The sequence below is a fragment of the Periplaneta americana genome, chromosome 8 (assembly GCF_040183065.1).
Source record: "Periplaneta americana isolate PAMFEO1 chromosome 8, P.americana_PAMFEO1_priV1, whole genome shotgun sequence".
In the NCBI taxonomy this organism is placed as follows: Eukaryota; Metazoa; Arthropoda; class Insecta; order Blattodea; family Blattidae; genus Periplaneta; species Periplaneta americana.
Window position 1 is genome coordinate 67,838,756 of NC_091124.1, and position 20,343 is coordinate 67,859,098.

At 33.5% G+C, this 20,343-nt stretch overlaps 1 protein-coding gene across 10 annotated transcripts in view; it reads left to right on the forward strand.

The window, feature by feature from the left end:
- Positions 1-20,343, forward strand: part of Mrgn1 (Mahogunin ring finger 1) — an 81,847-nt gene that overhangs the window by 26,078 nt on the left and 35,426 nt on the right. For 7 of the 10 annotated variants that reach the window (XM_069833046.1, XM_069833042.1, XM_069833043.1 and 4 more), the window contains exons 11-12: positions 1,140-1,332; positions 6,297-6,433. In XM_069833046.1, the coding sequence (XP_069689147.1) occupies positions 1,140-1,332; positions 6,297-6,433 (330 nt within the window). Of the gene's footprint in view, positions 1-1,139; positions 1,333-6,296; positions 6,434-6,574; positions 6,673-9,780; positions 9,843-20,343 lie in introns of those variants that run through there. The other 3 variants (XM_069833050.1, XM_069833049.1, XM_069833048.1) reach the window with 2 other exon arrangements.

Sequence of the window (20,343 nt, forward strand, 5' to 3'; positions counted from 1 at the left end):
TATTAGCTTTCTCATTACCATTCAGTGGGCTGGGATCCATAGGAAAACTATATTCTTATTCAAATTTTGAATTTGTTTTATCCTGCAAAGTATTTCTTAAATTTTTTTCATTTTAGGAGATATACTATAGTTGAACCAGTGGCCTGCATTACGGCTTTAGAATCAGATAGGAAAACTATTTTTGCATTTGTGTAACTGATCAAATATATTTTGAAGTGATTTGTAAAGACTTCAACTTCGCCTTTAAATTTCATTGTATATCTTCCAACACTTTTATAATAAAAGTTAGGTATAAACAAGTATGCCCTGCTCCTGCTCCTTCATCTTGATCCCTGAGAGAGCCATCTGTGTGAATATTCAGCCAATCTTCTTATGGATATTTTCTGTTAATTGTTCTAGAGTAACGGCCTTTGCTTTTTCAGGATTTATATCTCTCTTGTTGAAAATTTCATCGAGATCAAGGCAACAGTTCGCTTTGAAATTGGTCTATCTTGAGATACTGAGTTTTCTTTCTTAATTAGCATTTCTACAATAATTGTAAAATATTATTTCTTTCAATGTACAGGCTCATGGAACGCTTACATTTGCCTTCTTATTTCGAACCCTAGATCACTGATTGTTTTACTGTTACTTAAGACCCTGCAGAGTTTTTTTTCATGACTACTATCCAAACCAACCACATAAAAATATAATGACTGAGCTGAATTTGAAAGATGGAAAGATGAAGAGATTATTAAAAGAATAAGAAAAATACAAATATTTCAACTAAGGAATCCACTTTCTGTGGTAATTAGGAGTAATGTAAGAATATAACAGGTGTGCTGTTCCTAATTACCACAGAAAGTGGATTCCTTAGTTGAAATATTTATATTTTTTTTAGTCTTTTAATAATGTTGTCATTACAAAGAGTGCAGTTTAGTAATTCTAAAGTTTCTATTTTATATAGATGGACTATCACATATTCATATCCTTTTAAGCTAAAAGGTGTTGAGATATGAGAGTGGGGTTGTTGAGTATTGCAGATTGTGGCTTGTTCGTTCGTTCATTTAATTTTTATATTTTATGCTTACTATTAATTTCTGTTTAATATCCATTTCTGGCCAGGTTATTTGAAAGTTGTGTTTCTTTTGTCACTTCAGACACAAGATGAAGACAGTGAAGCTGAGAAATTGTCTCCACTTCTAGATGCAGCAACTAGCACTGACCCCCTTCCACTTGATTCTGTGGTAGTACCCTCTGGTGATGATCTTGAGGATGATGATGATTTGGAGCTGAAAGTGGAAGTTGGTGAGGGTGACGATGATCTAGCAACAATGGCTAGTAGCAGTCAAGGTAAATTTACAAATATTGAAATTCAAAAACTTAATCTTTCTTGATAAAAAAAGTCAGAAGCTGTATACGTTGACACAACTACAATTTTTCTATGTAGAATAAGTCTGATTTATCATTGACAATCTTTCTGCCTAAGATAAGTCTATGATATGATCATATACTTCGACATTTCACCGAAACTAACTCTTGAACACAATTTTTTCAAAATTATTTTTGTTCAAACTTTCTCAAATTTTAGAAATTGGTTTTGTTATTTAGTAGAACTTGTAATTCAGAATTGAATGACACATTTACTCAGTGGCGGCTCGCGATAAAATATTGTGTTTTCACAATTTTGTGTTCCAAAACCGAAGAGAACTTGAAATCATTAGTCAAAATTAATATGCTTAATATAAATGTAATTATTCTAACGTCCTACTATCGAAAAAGTTAAAAATATACATTAAGAACAATAACACTTTTATTTAACTTATCTATTTATTGATATTTCCATGTATTGTGGGTCCCTATCACCACGGCATGGTGCGTCCTCAGGTTGCGGATCGAGGAGACTGCCTCCAGATATGGAGGGTAGCTGTGAATATATTGAATAAGCAGTCGCGGACAGCCGATGAGAGGTGGTCCTCCAGCTTGGGGGTTGGGCGAAGGGCTAACAACCCATCACCGAAAAAAACAGCTTGTTACGAATCCTTCAAATAAGCCTCAGAATGAGACTGATTCTCTGGCACCATCACAGCAAAGGAATAAGGTTTTGAGATTTGGTACTTGGAATGTTACAAGTCTATATAGAACAGGAGGGGTAACATTAGTAGCAAAAGAACTAGCTAGATATAGAATAGACTTTGTGGGAGTACAGGAGGTTAGGTTAGATGAGAACGGCATAATGCAAATAGGAGATTATTTGTTGTATTATGGGGAAGGAAACGATAATCACCAATTAGGAACAGGATTCTTTATTCATAAAAGAATAAAATCAGCAGTAAAAAAGGTCGAATTTATCAGTGATAAGTTATCGTATTTAGTACTTAAGGGTAGATGGTGCGATATCGTAGTTATAAATGCTCATGCACCTACAGAAGAGAAAGACGACCATATAAAGGATAGCTTCTATGAGGAATTGGAACATACTTTTGATCAATTGCCTAGATATCACATGAAAATTTTATTGGGGGATTTCAATGCTAAAGTAGGACAGGAGGATATTTTTAAACGAACTATTGGAAAAGAGAGCCTACACATAACTAGTAATGACAATGGAGTTAGGTTAGTCAACTTTGCCACATCAAAAAATTTAATTGTCAAAAGTACAACATTCCCCCATAAGGATATACATAAATATACTTGGACTTCTCCAGATGGATTGGCACATAACCAGATAGATCACATCTTGATAGATAAACGAAGACATACTACTATAGTAGACATTCGAACCTTCAGGGGGGCAGACTGTAATTCTGACCATTATTTGGTAATTGGAGAACTAAGAGAAAGACTATCAGTAGCCAAGCGAGTAGAGCAACAAGTTAATATTAGAAGATTCAATATTCCGAAATTAAAGGACGAGGAAGCTAAGCAAAATTATCAGGTCGAAATTTCAAATAGGTTTGACGTATTAGCAAGTTCCGACGAAGTTGAGGAAAAGTTAGATGTTAATAGCATGTGGGAAAATATCCGAGATAATATCAAAATTGCAGCATAGGTTATTATGAAACTAAGAAAAAGAAACCGTGGTTTGATGAAGATTGTTACATGATAGTAGAAAGAAGGAAACAGGCAAAATTGAAATTCTTACAGGATCCAGTTGAGGCGAATAGAGATAATTATTTCAATAAAAGACGGGAAGCAAATTGTACGCTTAGGAATAAAAAGAGAGATTACTTGAAGGAAAAACTGAATGAGGTAGAAATAAATAGTAAAAATAAAAACATTTGAGATTTATATAAGGGCATAAAGGAATTCAAGAATGGATATCAGGCAAAGGTAAACGTGATCAAGGATGAGAATAGTGACTTGCTTGCAGATGCTAATTCAATCCTGAACAAATGGAAAAACTATTTTGGACAACTCCTAAATATACATAGGCCAAATAGAAATGATCGGGACGAAATTGAAATACAAATTGCTGATCCATTTGTACCCGAACCCACACTTTCTGAAGTCGAAATTGCGATAGAAAATCTAAAAAATTATAAGTCTCCAGGTATCGATCAAATTCCAGCAGAATTAATACAAGAGGGTGGAAGTGCATTATCTAAAGAAATTTATAAGCTTATACTTGCTATTTGGGAAAAGGAAATTGTACCAGATCAATGGAAGGAGTCCATAATCGTACCTATCTTTAAGAAGGGGGACAAGACTAACTGTAGTAACTTTCGAGGAATATCACTTTTGTTGACGTCGTACAAAATTTTGTCCAATATTCTTTTGAGAAGATAAACTCCATATGTAGATGAAATTATTGGTGATCATCAGTGTGGTTTTAGGCATAATAGATCAACTATTGACCAGATATTTTGTATTCACAAGATAATGGAGAAAAAATGGGAGTATAGGGGTACAGTGCATCAGTTATTCATAGATTTCAAAAAGGCATATGACTCGGTTAAGAGAGAAGTTTTATATGATATTCTTATTGAATTTGGTATTCCCAGAAACTAGTTTGATTAATTAAAATGTGTCTCAGTGAAACGTACAGCAGAGTTCGTATAGATCAGTTTCTGTCAGATGCGTTTCCAATTCACTGTGGGCTAAAGCAAGGAGATGCACTATCACCTTTATTTTTTAACTTTGCTCTAGAGTATGCCATTAGGAAAGTCCAGGATAACAGAGAGGGTTTAGAATTGAATGGGTTACATCAGCTGCTTGTCTATGCGGATGACGTGAATATGTTAGGAGAAAATCCACAAACACGGGAATTTTACTGGAAGCAAGTAAAGAAATAGGTTTGGAAGTAAATCCCGAAAAGACGAAGTATATGATTATGTCTCGTGACCAGAATATAGTACGATATGGAAATATAAAAATTGGAAATTTATCTTTTGAAGAGGTGGAGAAGTTCAAATATCTTGGAGCAACAGTAACAAATATAAATGATATTCGGGAGGAAATTAAACACAGAATAAATATGGGAAATGCCTGTTATTATTCGTTTGAGAAGCTTTTATCATCCAGTCTGCTGACAAAAAATCTGAAAGTTAGGATTTATAAAACAGTTGTATTACCGGTTGTTTTTTATGGTTGTGAAACTTGGACTCTCACTTTGAGAGAGGAACATAGGTTAAGGGTATTTGAGAATAAGGTGCTTAGGAAAATATTTGGGGCTAAGAGGGATGAAATTACAGGAGAATGGAGAAAGTTACACAACACAGAACTGCACGCGTTGTATTCTTCACCTGACATAATTAGGAACATTAAATCCAGACATTTGAGATGGGCAGGACATGTAGCACGTATGGGCGAATCCAGAAATGCATATAGAGTGTTAGTTGGGAGGCCGGAGGGAAAAAGACCTTTGGGAAGGCCGAGACGTAGATGGGAAGATAATATTAAAATGGATTTGAGGGCGGTGGGATATGATGATAGAGAATGGATTAATCTTGCTCAGGATAGGGACCAATGGCGGGCTTATGTGAGGGCGGCAGTGAACCTGCGGGTTCCTTAAAAGCCAGTAAGTAAGTAAGTATTTATTGATATTTATAATAATAATAATAATAATAATAATAATAATAATAATAATAATAATAATGAAACCCAAATTATTTTATTTCAGTTTTCTCACTATGTTGATCTTGTAGGTATGTCATTTCATTACCGGTATAGCATGGCACATAATATGTACTTAGTTATTATAACTAAGTATTTACTTAGTTATATTATACTCTGAAGTATAGTAATTCACAAATTATACTCCCGAAGCAGCACTGTACACACACCCATACATAATAAAAGCTCTGGCAGTGAGAAATGTTGACACCTATAGACTAAAATGGAGATTATTTCATATCTCGAGAACGCATCTGACATCTGCAGGATAGTTTCAGTGTTCACTTAATGCCTTGTGCTTTTGACGAGTCATAAGTGGCCAGCTACAGACAATTTTGTCATGCTCATGTGTGTCAATTTGTGTAGTCTCCTTGAAAAGGGCACGGATTTCATGTGAACGTATGTTGCCAAATTTATACAAGAAGCCTGTGAAAGTTGTGGGAAGTTTAAACTACTGAATTCGGATATTATACCTTCCCAATACGTCAGTGCGACATTAAATAATAAAAATAACCGTGCATTGACAGAAACAAGATGTTCACGTGGTCTTGTGCTCTTATTGACGCACCATCACTGCATTTACAAGTACTGTGCGATGTGCTGTTTCCGAGTTATAGCTGTTGGCAAGTGACACAACATTTTATCCATCTATACTGTCACTATCCCCACCACACCTATAGTGATGACTCTTCATTCGAACTGTGCATCTCAGAAACGTTCGTCTCTTTAATCTAAAGTGCAGTTTTGTTTATTTGGATATCTCTATTAGCTCTCTCAGATTAGGTCGTCTAATTTCGTGACTCTCTAAGTGAATTTGGCTTCATATACGTACGAAGTGCGAACAAAAAGATATTCTACTCTATGTCAAAAGGTAAAGTTACCTATCTCTCATTACATACCATGGAGCCCCACAAGGAAGTGGGAAGTTAAAGTCTCTCATCATTTGTAGACAACATTAGGAACAGTAGAAATGTCAGTTCTATATGCTTGTCACCTTTTATCACAAGGAAAAGTCCCTGGCACATATTTCTCTTAGAGGCTAAGTCAGCCCTAGGACCTTAGTGCAGCTGGAAGGATTAGGTCAATTAGAAAAATCCATGTCTCTATCGGAATCGAATCTGTAATCTTCAGTTTTATAATACAGCAGTTTAACCACGAAATGAATGATTATTGATATAAAAATGCGATTGTTATGTTGGCAGCTGTACTTGTGGGAAAGACTATTGGTGGAGGAGGCGATGCTGACACAGGCACAGTAGCAGCTGCAGGCGAGGATTCTGACTACTATACTCCCGAGGATCCAGCTACCACAATACTGAGCCCATTACATACAGATAAGGTTGGTCATGACTACATTTTGAAAAATTGACTTCACTATTGTACATTTTTAACACAGTGTTTTAGGAAACCTCTCAGCATTAACCATTATCATATTTTGTCATAATGTAAATATTTTCATTTTTCGTTATTTCTGTTGCAGTGTGTTCAGCAAAGGAACTTTTTGCAATTTATTTAATTGCTAATGAAATGCAGTAATGAAAAAAAGATATATATATATATATATATATATATATATATTTCTTTTAACTAATGGTAGATACTTGACAGTTTGCCGTTCATCCAATAAAATAAAAGATAATTTAACTAATAGTTAACTGCAATTCTATATTAATGCTGTGAGCTTTCAGCAAAATTCTCATTTCATATGTGATGTCTTAGTTTAAGAAGCCTGGTGAAGTTTGAGAAAGAATGTGAAACTTTAAATTCATAATTATGGTTTGTAGCTTTCTGTGTAACTGTTTTTACACCCTATTTTTAAATCTGTAGTAAATCTTACTAGATATAATTAAATGATAATTTAAATTAAAAGAGTATTTCAGAATATTTGAATGCATTGTTGAAATAGTCTGAATGCAGCTACAATGCAAAATTCATATATCTTTAAATGCATTTGAGATACAAATTCAACAGAATGTTGCGAGACATATTTTGACTAAAATCATGATACTGTAGTACCGGTACCGTCATTTCCCATAACTATGGTCCTGGAACACAACTATGGCCCATTCAAATCTTATACTCCATAACATAGTACCTCGTTTATCTATATTTTTGCTGTACTGTAGTTTGTAGTCAAGTCACTGCAACTATCTACAAACGGCCTATTTTCTTTCTACAATGTTCTTTAAATAGTTGTATCATGGACCATAATTGTGTTCCAGGACCATAGTTATGGGAAATTGAAATTCATAAATTAAATTAGTTCCCTTCAGAATTTCTTTCAACGATAATCAATAGAATTGGAATAGTAAATTACATGAAACCATTTTAACCACACTAATGCAAAATAGAATTATTATACCATATTTCATCGCATAATCATCGACATCACACAATGGTCGCACCCTTATTTATAGATAAACTGATCAGGACTTTTAAACTTCACTGCATATTGGATATTTCTGTTCATACGATGAAGAATTATTTAAAAATAACATGCCGCCACTGCAACACAAAGTACCTTTACGCTGAAGGTCGAATGTGCGTGAAACAGTACTTGTCACTGACAAAAGTGAATGAAGTGAAGGTGAGAAATGTTAGCACCAAGCCAGTGGCCATAAATACTTTCGGTATAATTGTTGGTTGAGAGTGATTGTTGTTTACGAGTGTTCAAATACTAATATTATCTTACCATAGACTGATCCAGTAGTCAGATAATATCAACTTCAGTTATCAGATGTACCGGTAGATGTGATTCAGTAATACTGTGAATGTTTTTAGTCAATAAAAGAGTGTTTTTAATTCAATAACACCACAGTAATTTTTTATTTATTTTTTTAAGGTATTAATCACGTTAAAGTTCCAGCATTCCACATTAATACCGGTTCCCTTTCTTCCTCTCTCCTCCTCTTCTGCTATGAATCACGCAACTTGGCCCTGCTTGCTCACACATGCCTCCATTATATGGAAGCTGATCACTGAAAGTTGACACGACCAATCATTACCATTTTAATTTATTCTTCACATAATGGTCGCACCGTATATTGTCACTGGAAATTAAACAGCATTAGAAATGCGACGATTATGCGTTGGAATATGGTATATGGAGATTATTGTAAAAGTTTCTTGCCATGAATATCTTTTGGAATATAATAGCAGCGTTTATTCCATGTATGATATGATAAGTTCGTAACAACTTGTATTATATACCATTCTAATGATATGATAGATAATCTTATGTTGACTGTAGGTTTTAAACTTATTTTATGTAATATATAGATTTTATATTTTCTGTGATGATACTTACATTCATTATTATCAGCTATCTTTCATCTTTTAAAATACAGTGGAACCTATTTAAATATCAAGAGAGTCCAATATGTCTTGTTCTTTCTCTTAAATATATAATTTTTATCATTGTTTCAATAATGCACCCAGAAATTTTATTCCCATTATAATCAAAAAGTCTGTGCATGTTAAAAATTTTACTTTCTTGTCAGAAGAAGTATTGTGATGCCACAAAAAATCGATTTCCAGTTCGAAATTTTCGCCGAAATACACGTTTTCAGCATTCCTGATACAGAAAGTGGTTTTGCACGTACTATCTGTCTTTGTCTGTGTAAAGGGGTCTCTCCTGAACTATTCATATTCAATATTTGCGAGTCGATTTATCCACTTTGCACTTGAAATACAATAATTTTGAGAAAAAGATTAAGATCTTTATTTGTAATTAAGAACATAAAATGCTGAAAAACTCTAAATTGGCTCAAATTATTTTTTTTTATTTTGTTTTCTTGCATAACATAAAGAGAGAAATGAAATGATCTGCGAGTGTGTTCTAAGACACATCATGAAGAAATTAAATGTCATATATGAAATTCCCAAAAGTTTTCATTCCTTTACTAAATCAACCCAGGTAATAAAGTACTCTTATGAAGAGCGATTTATTAATGTACTAATAATTTGATACAGTTTTTCGTAATTGTCAGCTCTCATAAATGCTAGGAAACAATAATCGAGATAGTAAATATATATCTTGTTACCCTAAATGGCATTTAAATGTCTTTTTTTAATCCAGGGTACTTTGCAACATTCATCTACGAGTGTTATGCCAAAGCTGTAGTTCTTTCTGCTGTCATAGGTGTTACCTTTGGTGCACTATGGGAGCCGAATTACATGATGCTTCATGAGAATAATTAATGGAATGCTGTTAGGGGAAATGGGAGTATCCTACAAAAGCCTACCACTACAAATTCCACTGAACCCGCTGGGATTCAAACCTGAGTTACCAGGATGAAAGATAACACTCTAGCTGTTTAACTAATGGTGTGCCTTGGCACTTGAATGTTTGAGCTGTGGTCTTGTTACATTCTTGACAGTAGATATGATTATTTTCCGATAGTAAATCACTCATAACAGAAATACTATGGAAAATAATTTTATTAGGTATTGCTCAAAAAGTATTCTGATATTAAACTTAATTTGGATTAGAGTTTTTTTAACTTCAGAGTTTTTTTTTATTTGGCATATATTGGACTCATGAGAATATCACAAGGGTTCCACTGAATTAATGTTAAATAGCAAATTTTGTCTTTTAATTACCAATCATTATCTTACCAGATTTCTTCTACACTTACTACTTCATTGGACTAACACTTTATTTTCATGGATTTTCTTTATCTCCAGGATCCAGTTTGTATAGCGCTGTTGTTTTAAGAATATACTAAGCTGTTAATTTCTCTCTGAAGGTAATTCTTTTCTAGCAATCTTAAATATTTACAGCTTCGTTTGGAGGCTTACATTGGGTTGAATCTCTGGAGCAGGACTGGCTGATTTCTTATTTCTGTTTCTATTCTGTTAAGAAGTTCTTTCATGAAAGTATTGGCATAAAAGTGCTATGCATTGTCATTGAGTATGTTACATAGCTGCTTCTCTTTCTGCTGTCAGCACTGTAGGCGTCATTCTTCCAGTCTTAAAGCTAGCAGTAATCTATGACTGACTGCACATGGAGTAGTACAGAGTTTTCGAATATTATGAAAATTGCTATATTGAAAGCTGGAATGTGTTTTTTTACTGCGTAACATTTCGTCAGATATTAAACTTTATTACGCAAGCTCTAGGTGTGAAGTATTTAATATGTATACCCATAGATATACATTTGTTAATTTTTTTTTTTCCATTTACAATATGTGTAAATTCACCACGTTGCATGACTGAAAATTTTGAGTGAGGTTTAAAGAACAGGAAGGGAATTAGATAGCAATAGTGATGTAATATTTAAGTTTCCTAACATTAAATATTATTATGGAATGTTTTTAATTTCTCTTGCTCTTAAACAAGAAAATTACGTATGTGGGGTATAAAGACTAGATATTCAAGTTCGTGAATTTCAAAGGATAAAAAAACAAAAGGGAAACAGAAGAGAATATGGTGGGAACAAGTTGGTGGAATAAACCTAGTAGGTATGACAATAGGTTATGAGTAATATTTTGAGGCTTTGAATTATATATTTAGATTTCAGCTATCCAAAATTTCGCATTTGTTTACGGATTCTGTCCAGAGCATAGTATCACTCATGATTTGGAAGGATTATCTACTCTATTATATCCCTTGTGCTTGGTTAGTCCAAAGAACTGGTATCACACATCACTAAGTATGTACTGTAGAAATGTTTTCAAAATATACATTTTTTACCCTTATACTGTTGTACTCAACTGACCTTTGTTAATAAAGTAAAATCTCAAAATAACTATAAAATTCTACAAATAAATAAAAAAGTAAATCTAATAAAACGAATTGAATCTGTAATATCAGATGGGCTCTGCAGATACAGAGTGAATCTTCTCATCCTGCGGATTGGTAACTAGGCAAATCTGCATTTTACAGACGATGCGAAATGCAGGTGCTCACATTGCATTCACCAGCCTGTCCGACAAGGCTACAATGTTGAGCTATGTTACTGTGCTGTGATAACGCAACAGTTAACATGCTGGATTGTCCTGGTCCCCTTTCACGGCTCTGGATACATACTTTTTTTTCATAATCTACCTGTGTTTCAAGAACGTTCTAGAAAAGCATGTTTTCTGTCTGAATGCGTAGAACATTTTAGACATTGAATTTGCCTGTAAATAGATGGCTGTGACTGCTTGTGCTCAGTGCAGCACGTAGCAGTCAATTCGGCCGAAAGTTATACGATGCAGGGGACTGTGTTTACAGTATAGTCTGTAAAATGCCGGTACTGCATAACTTCTCAATCCGCAGGATGAGAAGATTCACCCGGTATAAAGGATATGGTTTTCTTTATCCAGTTAAGCTAGCCAAGCACAATGAATGCTTCCCAGATTTTAAATGATATAATTCTGAAAATGAAATCCTTCATTACTTCCGTAATATCAGGGAGATTAAATATTATCAATGCTTGGAAAACCTAGGATTTTCTTCACGAGAGTAACACTTGTTTTTTTGAAAGTGTCAACAACAACAACAACACTGTTTCAAAATGAATTATATTAGTCTGAAGAAAAGAACAGCATATGCGGAATTCGTTCTAGCATAGACTGACTATTGTAGTAGTGACAAACGATTGTAATACAATGATATAGATGGCATATTTGCTTTCCATACTGTTAGAGACTTGTTATAATTCTTTTGTGTTGAATGGAAATTGTGATGAACAAGAATATGTTGAGACATGTTTCCTCAGAATACTCCCAATTGCACAATTTCTCCATTAATTTTTTACTTCATAATCATTATATCATTATCAATATCATCATCCATAATCCATTATCAGTCACGAGAGAAGAGACATTATTATACTAGTGTGATGTGTTCCAATCTGGTTGTCAGTGCCAAATGCAATGTTTTTTCTTCATGAAAAAGCCATTGCTGACTTTCCAGTCCCCTTTCTTGATGAAGTTACCATATTTTCTTCTATATTGTGTAGTGTATTAGTACATTTCTTTGTTGCAAAGAAAGAAAGAAAGAAAGAAAGAAAGAGATCATTACATCATTAAGAATTAATAATTTTAAATGCGATCATGCACAAATATGATTAGAACCTAATGTAATCACTGTGTCCATTTGTGTTTGTGTCCACTCTTCATTCGTTTCAAATGAAGAACTTGTGAACTTGCTTATAATGAAGGTGGAAACAGTTTTAGTTCAATGTGTTTTATTAATTTCTTATAGAAAGGAAATCCATTTATTGAAGAAAAAAATAGTGCTGCTTGCTTTATGTAAGTTACCGATAGACACGTCATACCAAATCAATAATAAAGACATTGAAGTAGAATTAAAACAATTAAGAAATGTAAATAATAGTGTAATATTAAATAAACATTTTTCTTTTTATATTCTACTCGTATATATGTAATGATATAAAATGTCTACTGGGTTAGCTGCAATGTTTTCCACAATTAAATTCATGTTCTTTATGCGGTACCAGATCCGAATTGCGCAGTATTTTTGTCACTAATCAGTACACAGTTCCACAGGCATAAAACTGAAGGCCATGGACAGTGAAATGACGATCACCAAATTTGTTACGATATTTCTCGGTAAAAAGGAATGCAACTTTCATAGATCATTCTTTTTTCCCTATCAACATCATTAGCTTGATTTTCTTCGGTATTTTCCTATTTTATTGTAGGTTCTAGAATAGTCTCATTCGATCTTTTCTTAAGTGCCAAAATGTTAGCAAAACAATTGGTTCCTGTGTCATATCATATTAACTTTTACAAAACATTCATAGCCATTTTGAGAGAACAAGTTGGTTAATGTATGCTTTAATTTATTATGTCTTTGGGTAATATGAGCAATAACATAATTAAGAAGTTCATTTTGAGTGGGTTATGTTGATTCCGTTAATTATGCTTTTTCTTTCTAATAGCATAGAATTCAAATTTCATAAAATGGAAAATGATGAATATTTCAGATTGAGGTTTAAGTGCTCTTGAAATTTTGTATCATTGTTAGAAGCATTGGGGTTTTCATTAAAAATTTTATCCACATAAAGTATTGCGTCATATTTGTAAATTTTATACGTTAAACTAAAATAGATAACATTGTCATGTGAATACACTGTAATATTGGCATGTAATTTAGTACAAATTCAAACTCTTACAGGACCTATTACAGAATCTTTTAAATTCATTAGTGTTGACACGTGGTTGCCTTACGTAAATTAGTCACTTATGTTAGATTAATTCTACACAAATTGTTTGGGTTCTGTCATTTAGTGATAAAATGAATGTCTACATAAATCATGAAGTTTATTATTACTCATTATTTACTATTTGTTTATTATTTACTCTGTTTAAAAGTATAATCCCATTTGTAATAAAACAAGGGTATTCTTTTATATATAAATTTATATTAAGTAAAGAAAAATAAAACACCTAGTTTTTCTAGTAATTTTATTATTTAGTGTACGTGCATGTGTAAGACATGCATGTAGCCACTTGTTCCTTTATTTCACTCACTCACTCACTCATCCGACGTTGAAGTAAATGCATGTTTCTTTAGAATAATTTTTGTCGCACCAAAAATGATACAGTAAATGGCTGGTGCATGAGGTGAACTGGGCATGGTATTAGCATTTTTGCACCTGAAAAACCTATTTTGTATCTGTATTGAGAATTCTGCATCAAGGCTTCACATTCTTATGCCTTTATATGCTGGTCTGAAGATATGTAGATATAATGGATGATAATATAGAATGTCATCAGCATTTTGTAATGATTAATATTTTTAGTATGCAAAAATCGAATATAATTATGAACATCGACTTTTTAGTCCACTGTGATGAATTGAATGTTAGTGGGACGAAGTCGACAGTCTTATTTTAGGTTTTGAGATGCTGAAAGATTATTGGTATAACCACAGTCTAGTATATGCAGTCACGAAGCTTGAGTTGTGAAGGTGCTAGGAACAATAGACTGTGCCAGTACTATTTCACATTGTCTGTAATGAGGCGATAATAGCGATCCTAGTGGTTAGCAACTATCTATGGATGCATATTTACTACGTATTGAGCTTCGTGACTGTATATACTAGACTATGGTATAACCACGACCTGCCTAATACCCTTGAAAATACGAAACAAGCATTTTTTAAAAGAAAAGAGATTAGAAATTGGACAGTATTTAAAATGATACAACCATTTCCTAATCTAATTAAAGAATAAATTATGCTTTATCATTTTAAGAAACATTTTTTGAAAGAGAATTCATTAGACACCACAAAGTTTTGAAAATATGGATATGTGCATCTTCAGTATATATATATATATATATATAAAACTGAAATGAATTTAAAACTACAGCGTCGAAATAAAACCTTTCTGACAGAAAAAATATGGTTATAAATTAAATGTTAACGAATTTAAGGTAAATAATGATACAAAATGCAGCAAAATTTTATGTGCATTTGTTTTATGCATGTGATATTGATGCAATTTAGACGTATAATAATTTATAATGTGTAAAGTTAACTTTTTTTTCAGTCACAAATTGAAATGTATTTTAATAATACTACGTAGGCTACATGTTCAAAATATGATCCTTTTGGCAATAATTCTTTTCTCATATATATATATATATATATAGTGATTTTTTTCTAGCGGAACATGCCAGAATGGCGTTCCTGCACCTTTTATTATATTATCCTTCACGGAATCGAGAAATGTGTTAGTCACTATGTTTTTAACATAATTTTTCTTTAAACTCTGCTTAGGCCTTGAAAGTCTTAAAATTGGATGAAAAGGAGTTTAAAAACGACAAGATTCTCATGCATTGGACAGTAATCATCTCCCCATCCGCAATAATAAATTCTACACAGAGTTTCACTGCCTTTTTCTCCAGAAAAAAATCACTGTGTATATATAAACATTGCAGCCAAACTTCCCTTTAACATACTTCTTTCGGTAGTGGATGCCTCTTTAAAATTCACTCACAGATTTACACATACCCCCCAATAACTGTTATTAACACTCAATTATGCATGCAAGAAGTTTAAAATTTTCTCAATAGTGGACATATTCAAACATATTCAATCTTGTCGGCCTAGGTAGCGTAATCAGTATAGCACTGGCCTTCTGTGCTCGAGGTTGCGGGTTCGATCCTGACCCAGGTCGATGGCATTTAAGACTCATGTTAGTAAATTTGCTGGCATGTAAAAGAACTCCTGCGGGACAAAATTCCAGCACACCGGTGACGTTGATATAACCTCGGCAGTTGCAAGCGTCATTAAATAAATCATAATTTAATTTTATTCAGTCCTCTTTATTTCAGAATTTCTTACTTATTATCTTATCAGTATTGTACTACTAAGGTGTCAGAATTGCAGTAATTTATAATTTCTTATGTTGTTGTTGTTTTCTAATGCCAGGCGTTTGACAATAAAGTCATTTGACCTCTTGCACTCCAATATTTTTCAAAGCTATTATCATGGTCAGCTACTGAAGCACAGATTTTGAGATGTTCTGAATCCATTTCTTGGTTTGAGTTGCACAATGTAGAAATGCATCTGAGTCATTCCACGTCAAATCGCACAGCAATAAAACACGACCTTCTCGGAAATGGTCGAATTTTTTTTCATGAATTCCAGACATCAAATAAGGAGACCCGTATCTTTTTATTTTCACAATTATTAATTATTTGTGTAGTTATGAATATTTGAAGTTATGCAAATTATGCGCGCACTGTTACATAAACTTGCTTGGAACTCTGTGTCTACATATAATTGATATTTGCGGTTTGGCGTATTTTAAATACGAAATACAACACTTTTTATTACTTTAGGCCTGTCACAAATAAATTTAAAATTTGGCCTATTTTTTTAATCGTTTCTTTTTCAAAGCAAAATTACCATATTAAATAGCCAAGTTAAAAATCTGAAAAAAAATATAGACTTGTTCGCTGATGTATTATTTGTAAACTACTGCATTTATAAATATGGGATCGGCACCCATACATTTGTAACAATTTATTTTCCGGAGGCATGCACGCGCTCGCGATGCCCAGCTAATGAACTGCTTGCAGCCATAGGCTAGAAGGCTGCCCATGGAAATTCCCCGTTGCATCTGATGTCACCATACTAATCATCAAATGATTAATACCTTAAGGAACAGTAAATATCTTATCTAAAATTATTTTATTATTGTCAGCTCAGCTAGGGAAGCCCTTCACAGTGCTGTATGTTTATACTGTAATACTGTATAGCCAAGTGTTTGATGATAGCAAGGCTGGGTAAGGCAGTAAACTTTATGGCAGTAAACAGATGGCAGGAGAGAAAAATAATCAGTTTGGTTTGAATTTCGCGCAGTGACGTGACTTCTATACAACATGAGTGATGGTAAAGATCGCGTAATATATAACAAGTGTTTAAATCCATTTACCTTCCTAATCACCAAAGGACGGATCAGAGTGACTGTTCTTACAAGTTTACTAATCATTTACTATAGTCTGTTTATGTTGAAGCAGAGATGGTGACTCCAGAAGTACACAGCGGGCGCGTACCTGCAGTGTCCGTACAGTTGTATCAAAAGAATGCGTACACTGTGATGTACTTGACGGCTGTGAATTTGTACTCCGTTATGAAATACTACATTGTACTTAGCGTCAAGTGAATACTACTTAGTCTGTGCATTGCAGTGGACAATAATGTACGCGGAGATTGTCGAAAGTGAACGTTCTGCATCTCTCACTTAAACAAAAATTATGTCGTGAGAAACTCCTTTCGACATCGCAAGACGTAATAGGTGCACACGAATATTATACTATATCAGGAATATCAATATCAATGTCTGATGTATTTCTTTCATTGTTTGATCTCGAGGGCTCTGTTTGTTTTTGCAGCAACACATCTCGCACACCACACATGATTGAAAAACCATTATTTTTTGCTAACACTTTCTGAAGTTTCTCGTTCACATTTTTTTTGTAAATTCTCGGGCTTTGGTTTCCTTAAATTTTACACATACTTCTTCCACTATGTTTATAGCCTTCAGCATTTGTAAATCAGATGTTTCTAACAACGTTATGGCGCGAAAGATCAACTGAAATTAGGGATTTTGCTATTTCAATTCCATGTGTCTCTGTAGACTCTAAACTATTGATCACGTCCACAATTTGAACAAATACCCCATTTTGTTATTATGGGCTTTGGTGGAAGGGGAAGCCCGGGAGCGATTTCCTTGAATTTTTGTATTCGGAAAGGTGCTTTCAGAAAAATTTTCTTATCATTACCTATAAAGCTATCGACGTCACTATAAAAAGAGCGAATTTCTTCCGCCGCCCTATGGAGTCCATGTTCTAAGCAAGTTAGGTGAATCAACTTAAGATACATTATTTTTATGTCCTTGGCCGCCTTTATTTTTTTAGTTGGTTTTTTAACGATGCTGTGTCAACTACTAGCTTATTTAACGTCGATGAGATTTGTGATAGCGAAATGATATTTGGCGAGATAAGGCCAAGGATTCGCCATAGATTACCTTGCATTCACATTACGGTTGGGAAAAACCTCGGAAAAAATCCAACCAGGCAATCAGCCCAAGCGGGGATCGAACCCACACCCGAACGCAACTTCAAACCGGCAGGCAAACGCCTTAACCGACTGAGCCACGCCAGTAGCCTGGCCGCTTTTATCATGTAGGGCGCAGCATCTGTGACTAAAAGAAGTACATTATTATACCTGATACCAATCGGCCACAAAATGTCCATGGCATTAGAAGATACAGTTGTCATTGTTGTGTGGTTCATCTTTTCTATCGTGTGAATTTGTTGCTTTGTATATTTGCGAAGAATGTCTCGAAAGTGTGGATTATCTATTTTTTAATGCAATATTTGCACCGATCATCATAGCATACAAGTCGCTGCAAAAAGTCCTACTACATACTCTATAATTCTTTACACACTCTCTGTACCTAGGGAACACGCGCCGAGGCATTCTGCTCTCTGCATCAGTAACATGAAGTCACGGAACCTGGTCACTCTGATCCGCCCTCTGCTAATCACGCTTTTAAAAAGGAAAGTACACTAAGACGCGTAAGTCGCGACTTATTGATAAAGCTCAATTTAAAGGAGTCTTTGAGTGTGCAAATATGTGATTTGTTCCGTAAAAATCAATTAATTTCCGCATAGGTCAGGTGAAATTATATGTGAAGCTGGTAGTTCTTGTGATATTAATAAACATGAATCAAATGAAAGTGCGGACAGAGAAAGTGATTATCCCAGTACTTCTTCTAGCAGTTCTATGGATACAGTGCTAGAAATCAGTAATATTGAGGAATTAAACAAGAGTTTGATGTCAATAGATCCCCTATGAAGAAATGAAAGATACAACAAAACGATACCCCCGTGAAAAGTTTCAAAAGTAAAAGGCTCCCTAGCATGTTAAGTTTTTCATGTAGAAGATGCATCATCATCCATTCAAAAGTCAGCCATATTTTATTTTTGACGGAATGCAAAGAAATGTACAATCTGAAAATTACATAGTTATTGCAGACTTTTCTGAAAATTATTCATTTGTAATACAAGATTCAATACAAGGTGTGCATTGGAACATATGCCAAGCCACAATACAATACAATTTTAATTTTACTTCCTACTTTATTTTATTTTATATTCTCTTATAGGGCTATTAATATTATATCTGAACTGCGCCCGAACACGAGCGCTGCTCATTTGGTCTCAAATTTTGTTAATACTACTGCATCTCCTTTTTTATATTGCTTGTATTATTTTATTTCTATTTCTCTTGTTTGTAATTATATTCTTTATTCTGTATATTTAAATAAATAAATAAATAATAAATAAATAAATCCTTTCGTAGTATATTTCAAAGGAGATACAGAAATTCGTTACAAAAGTAATGTCATCTCAGAAACCATGAAACATGATACCGATCCCTTTGACTTTTTTCAATCCGAACCAATCAATTTCTTAAAGCAAGAATTCAACGATATGAAAAAAATCATCTACTTTTCCAATGGATCAAGTTCACAATAATAAAAAAAAGAATTTAAAAAATAATTGCTTACATGAAGACGATTATGGAATTAGTGCTGAATGACACTTCTTTGCAATGTCGCATGGTAAAGGTCCATGTGTTGGCATTGGAGATACTGTTAAAGGACTTGCCACGAGAGTTAGCCTATACAAGATCCTATAACAACACCAAAAAAACTGTTTGATCAGTCACAAAACACATTTCTAACATGTCATTTATATTTTGTCCATTCAATAAGCACAAAAACCACACTGAAAATTTGCAGGCCAGATACCATAATCTAAAACCAATAACTGGTACATTAAAATTATATTCTTTTATTCCGTTGTCAAAAACTGAAGATTTAGTAAAACAATTTTCTTTCAAGAAAGAAGGTAGGCGACTGAAAATTTAAAGTGTGAATGAAAAGAAACATTTGAAAAGCATAATGTACAATTATTTGAAGATATCATAATAAGTAAATTAGCAGTGTTTCCTCGAGCAACTTGATCCGTACTGGGTGTAATGTTGCAACGTTCAGTCAATTATCCTGCACCGATAAACCTCTTAGCGCGCTTTAACGCTTCCCGTCCACTGCTGCTGCGCCGACCGCTACACATTCTGTCATAAGTAATTAAATTTCCATTAAACTATTGGAGATCCCATTCTGAGTTTTTCTGGAATTATTAAGAATAATTCAGTGCACCTAGTAGGCATTTTTTTAGATTTTTAATAGGGCTATTTCACATTGATGTATATGTTTTAAAAATTGAATTATAAAAAAATATTTGAAATAATTATATTAAAATTAGTTAGTAACTATTTAATAAAAGACAGTACTTTAAGCTTTTAAATGCATTTTTCAAAAAAATTTTAACATCAATATCGTCAGAAATATGACGCTTTAAATGTTGCATTGTGCGACATTTTTAACGAATTTTAACATGTAATATTTTAAAAACATGTGGACTTAGGAGAAAATAAAAATACACTTGTTGGTTTATGAGACCCATAGAGTTGGTAAAAAAAATATAAACGCAATCAGAAATATGAAGGTCAAAATTTGTATAATTTTGTGCAATTTGACGTGGAATGACTCATCTAGGAAATTAATTCAATCATGCAGTGTTAAAAAAAGCTTTTTTTTTTCTTTTGTTTTGTTTTTGTCTGACCATGTTAATGTTAAAATGTGGCAATTCGTCATCAGGATTTAGTTAGAATAATCATTAATACCTATATACAAGCTATGTAATTTACATG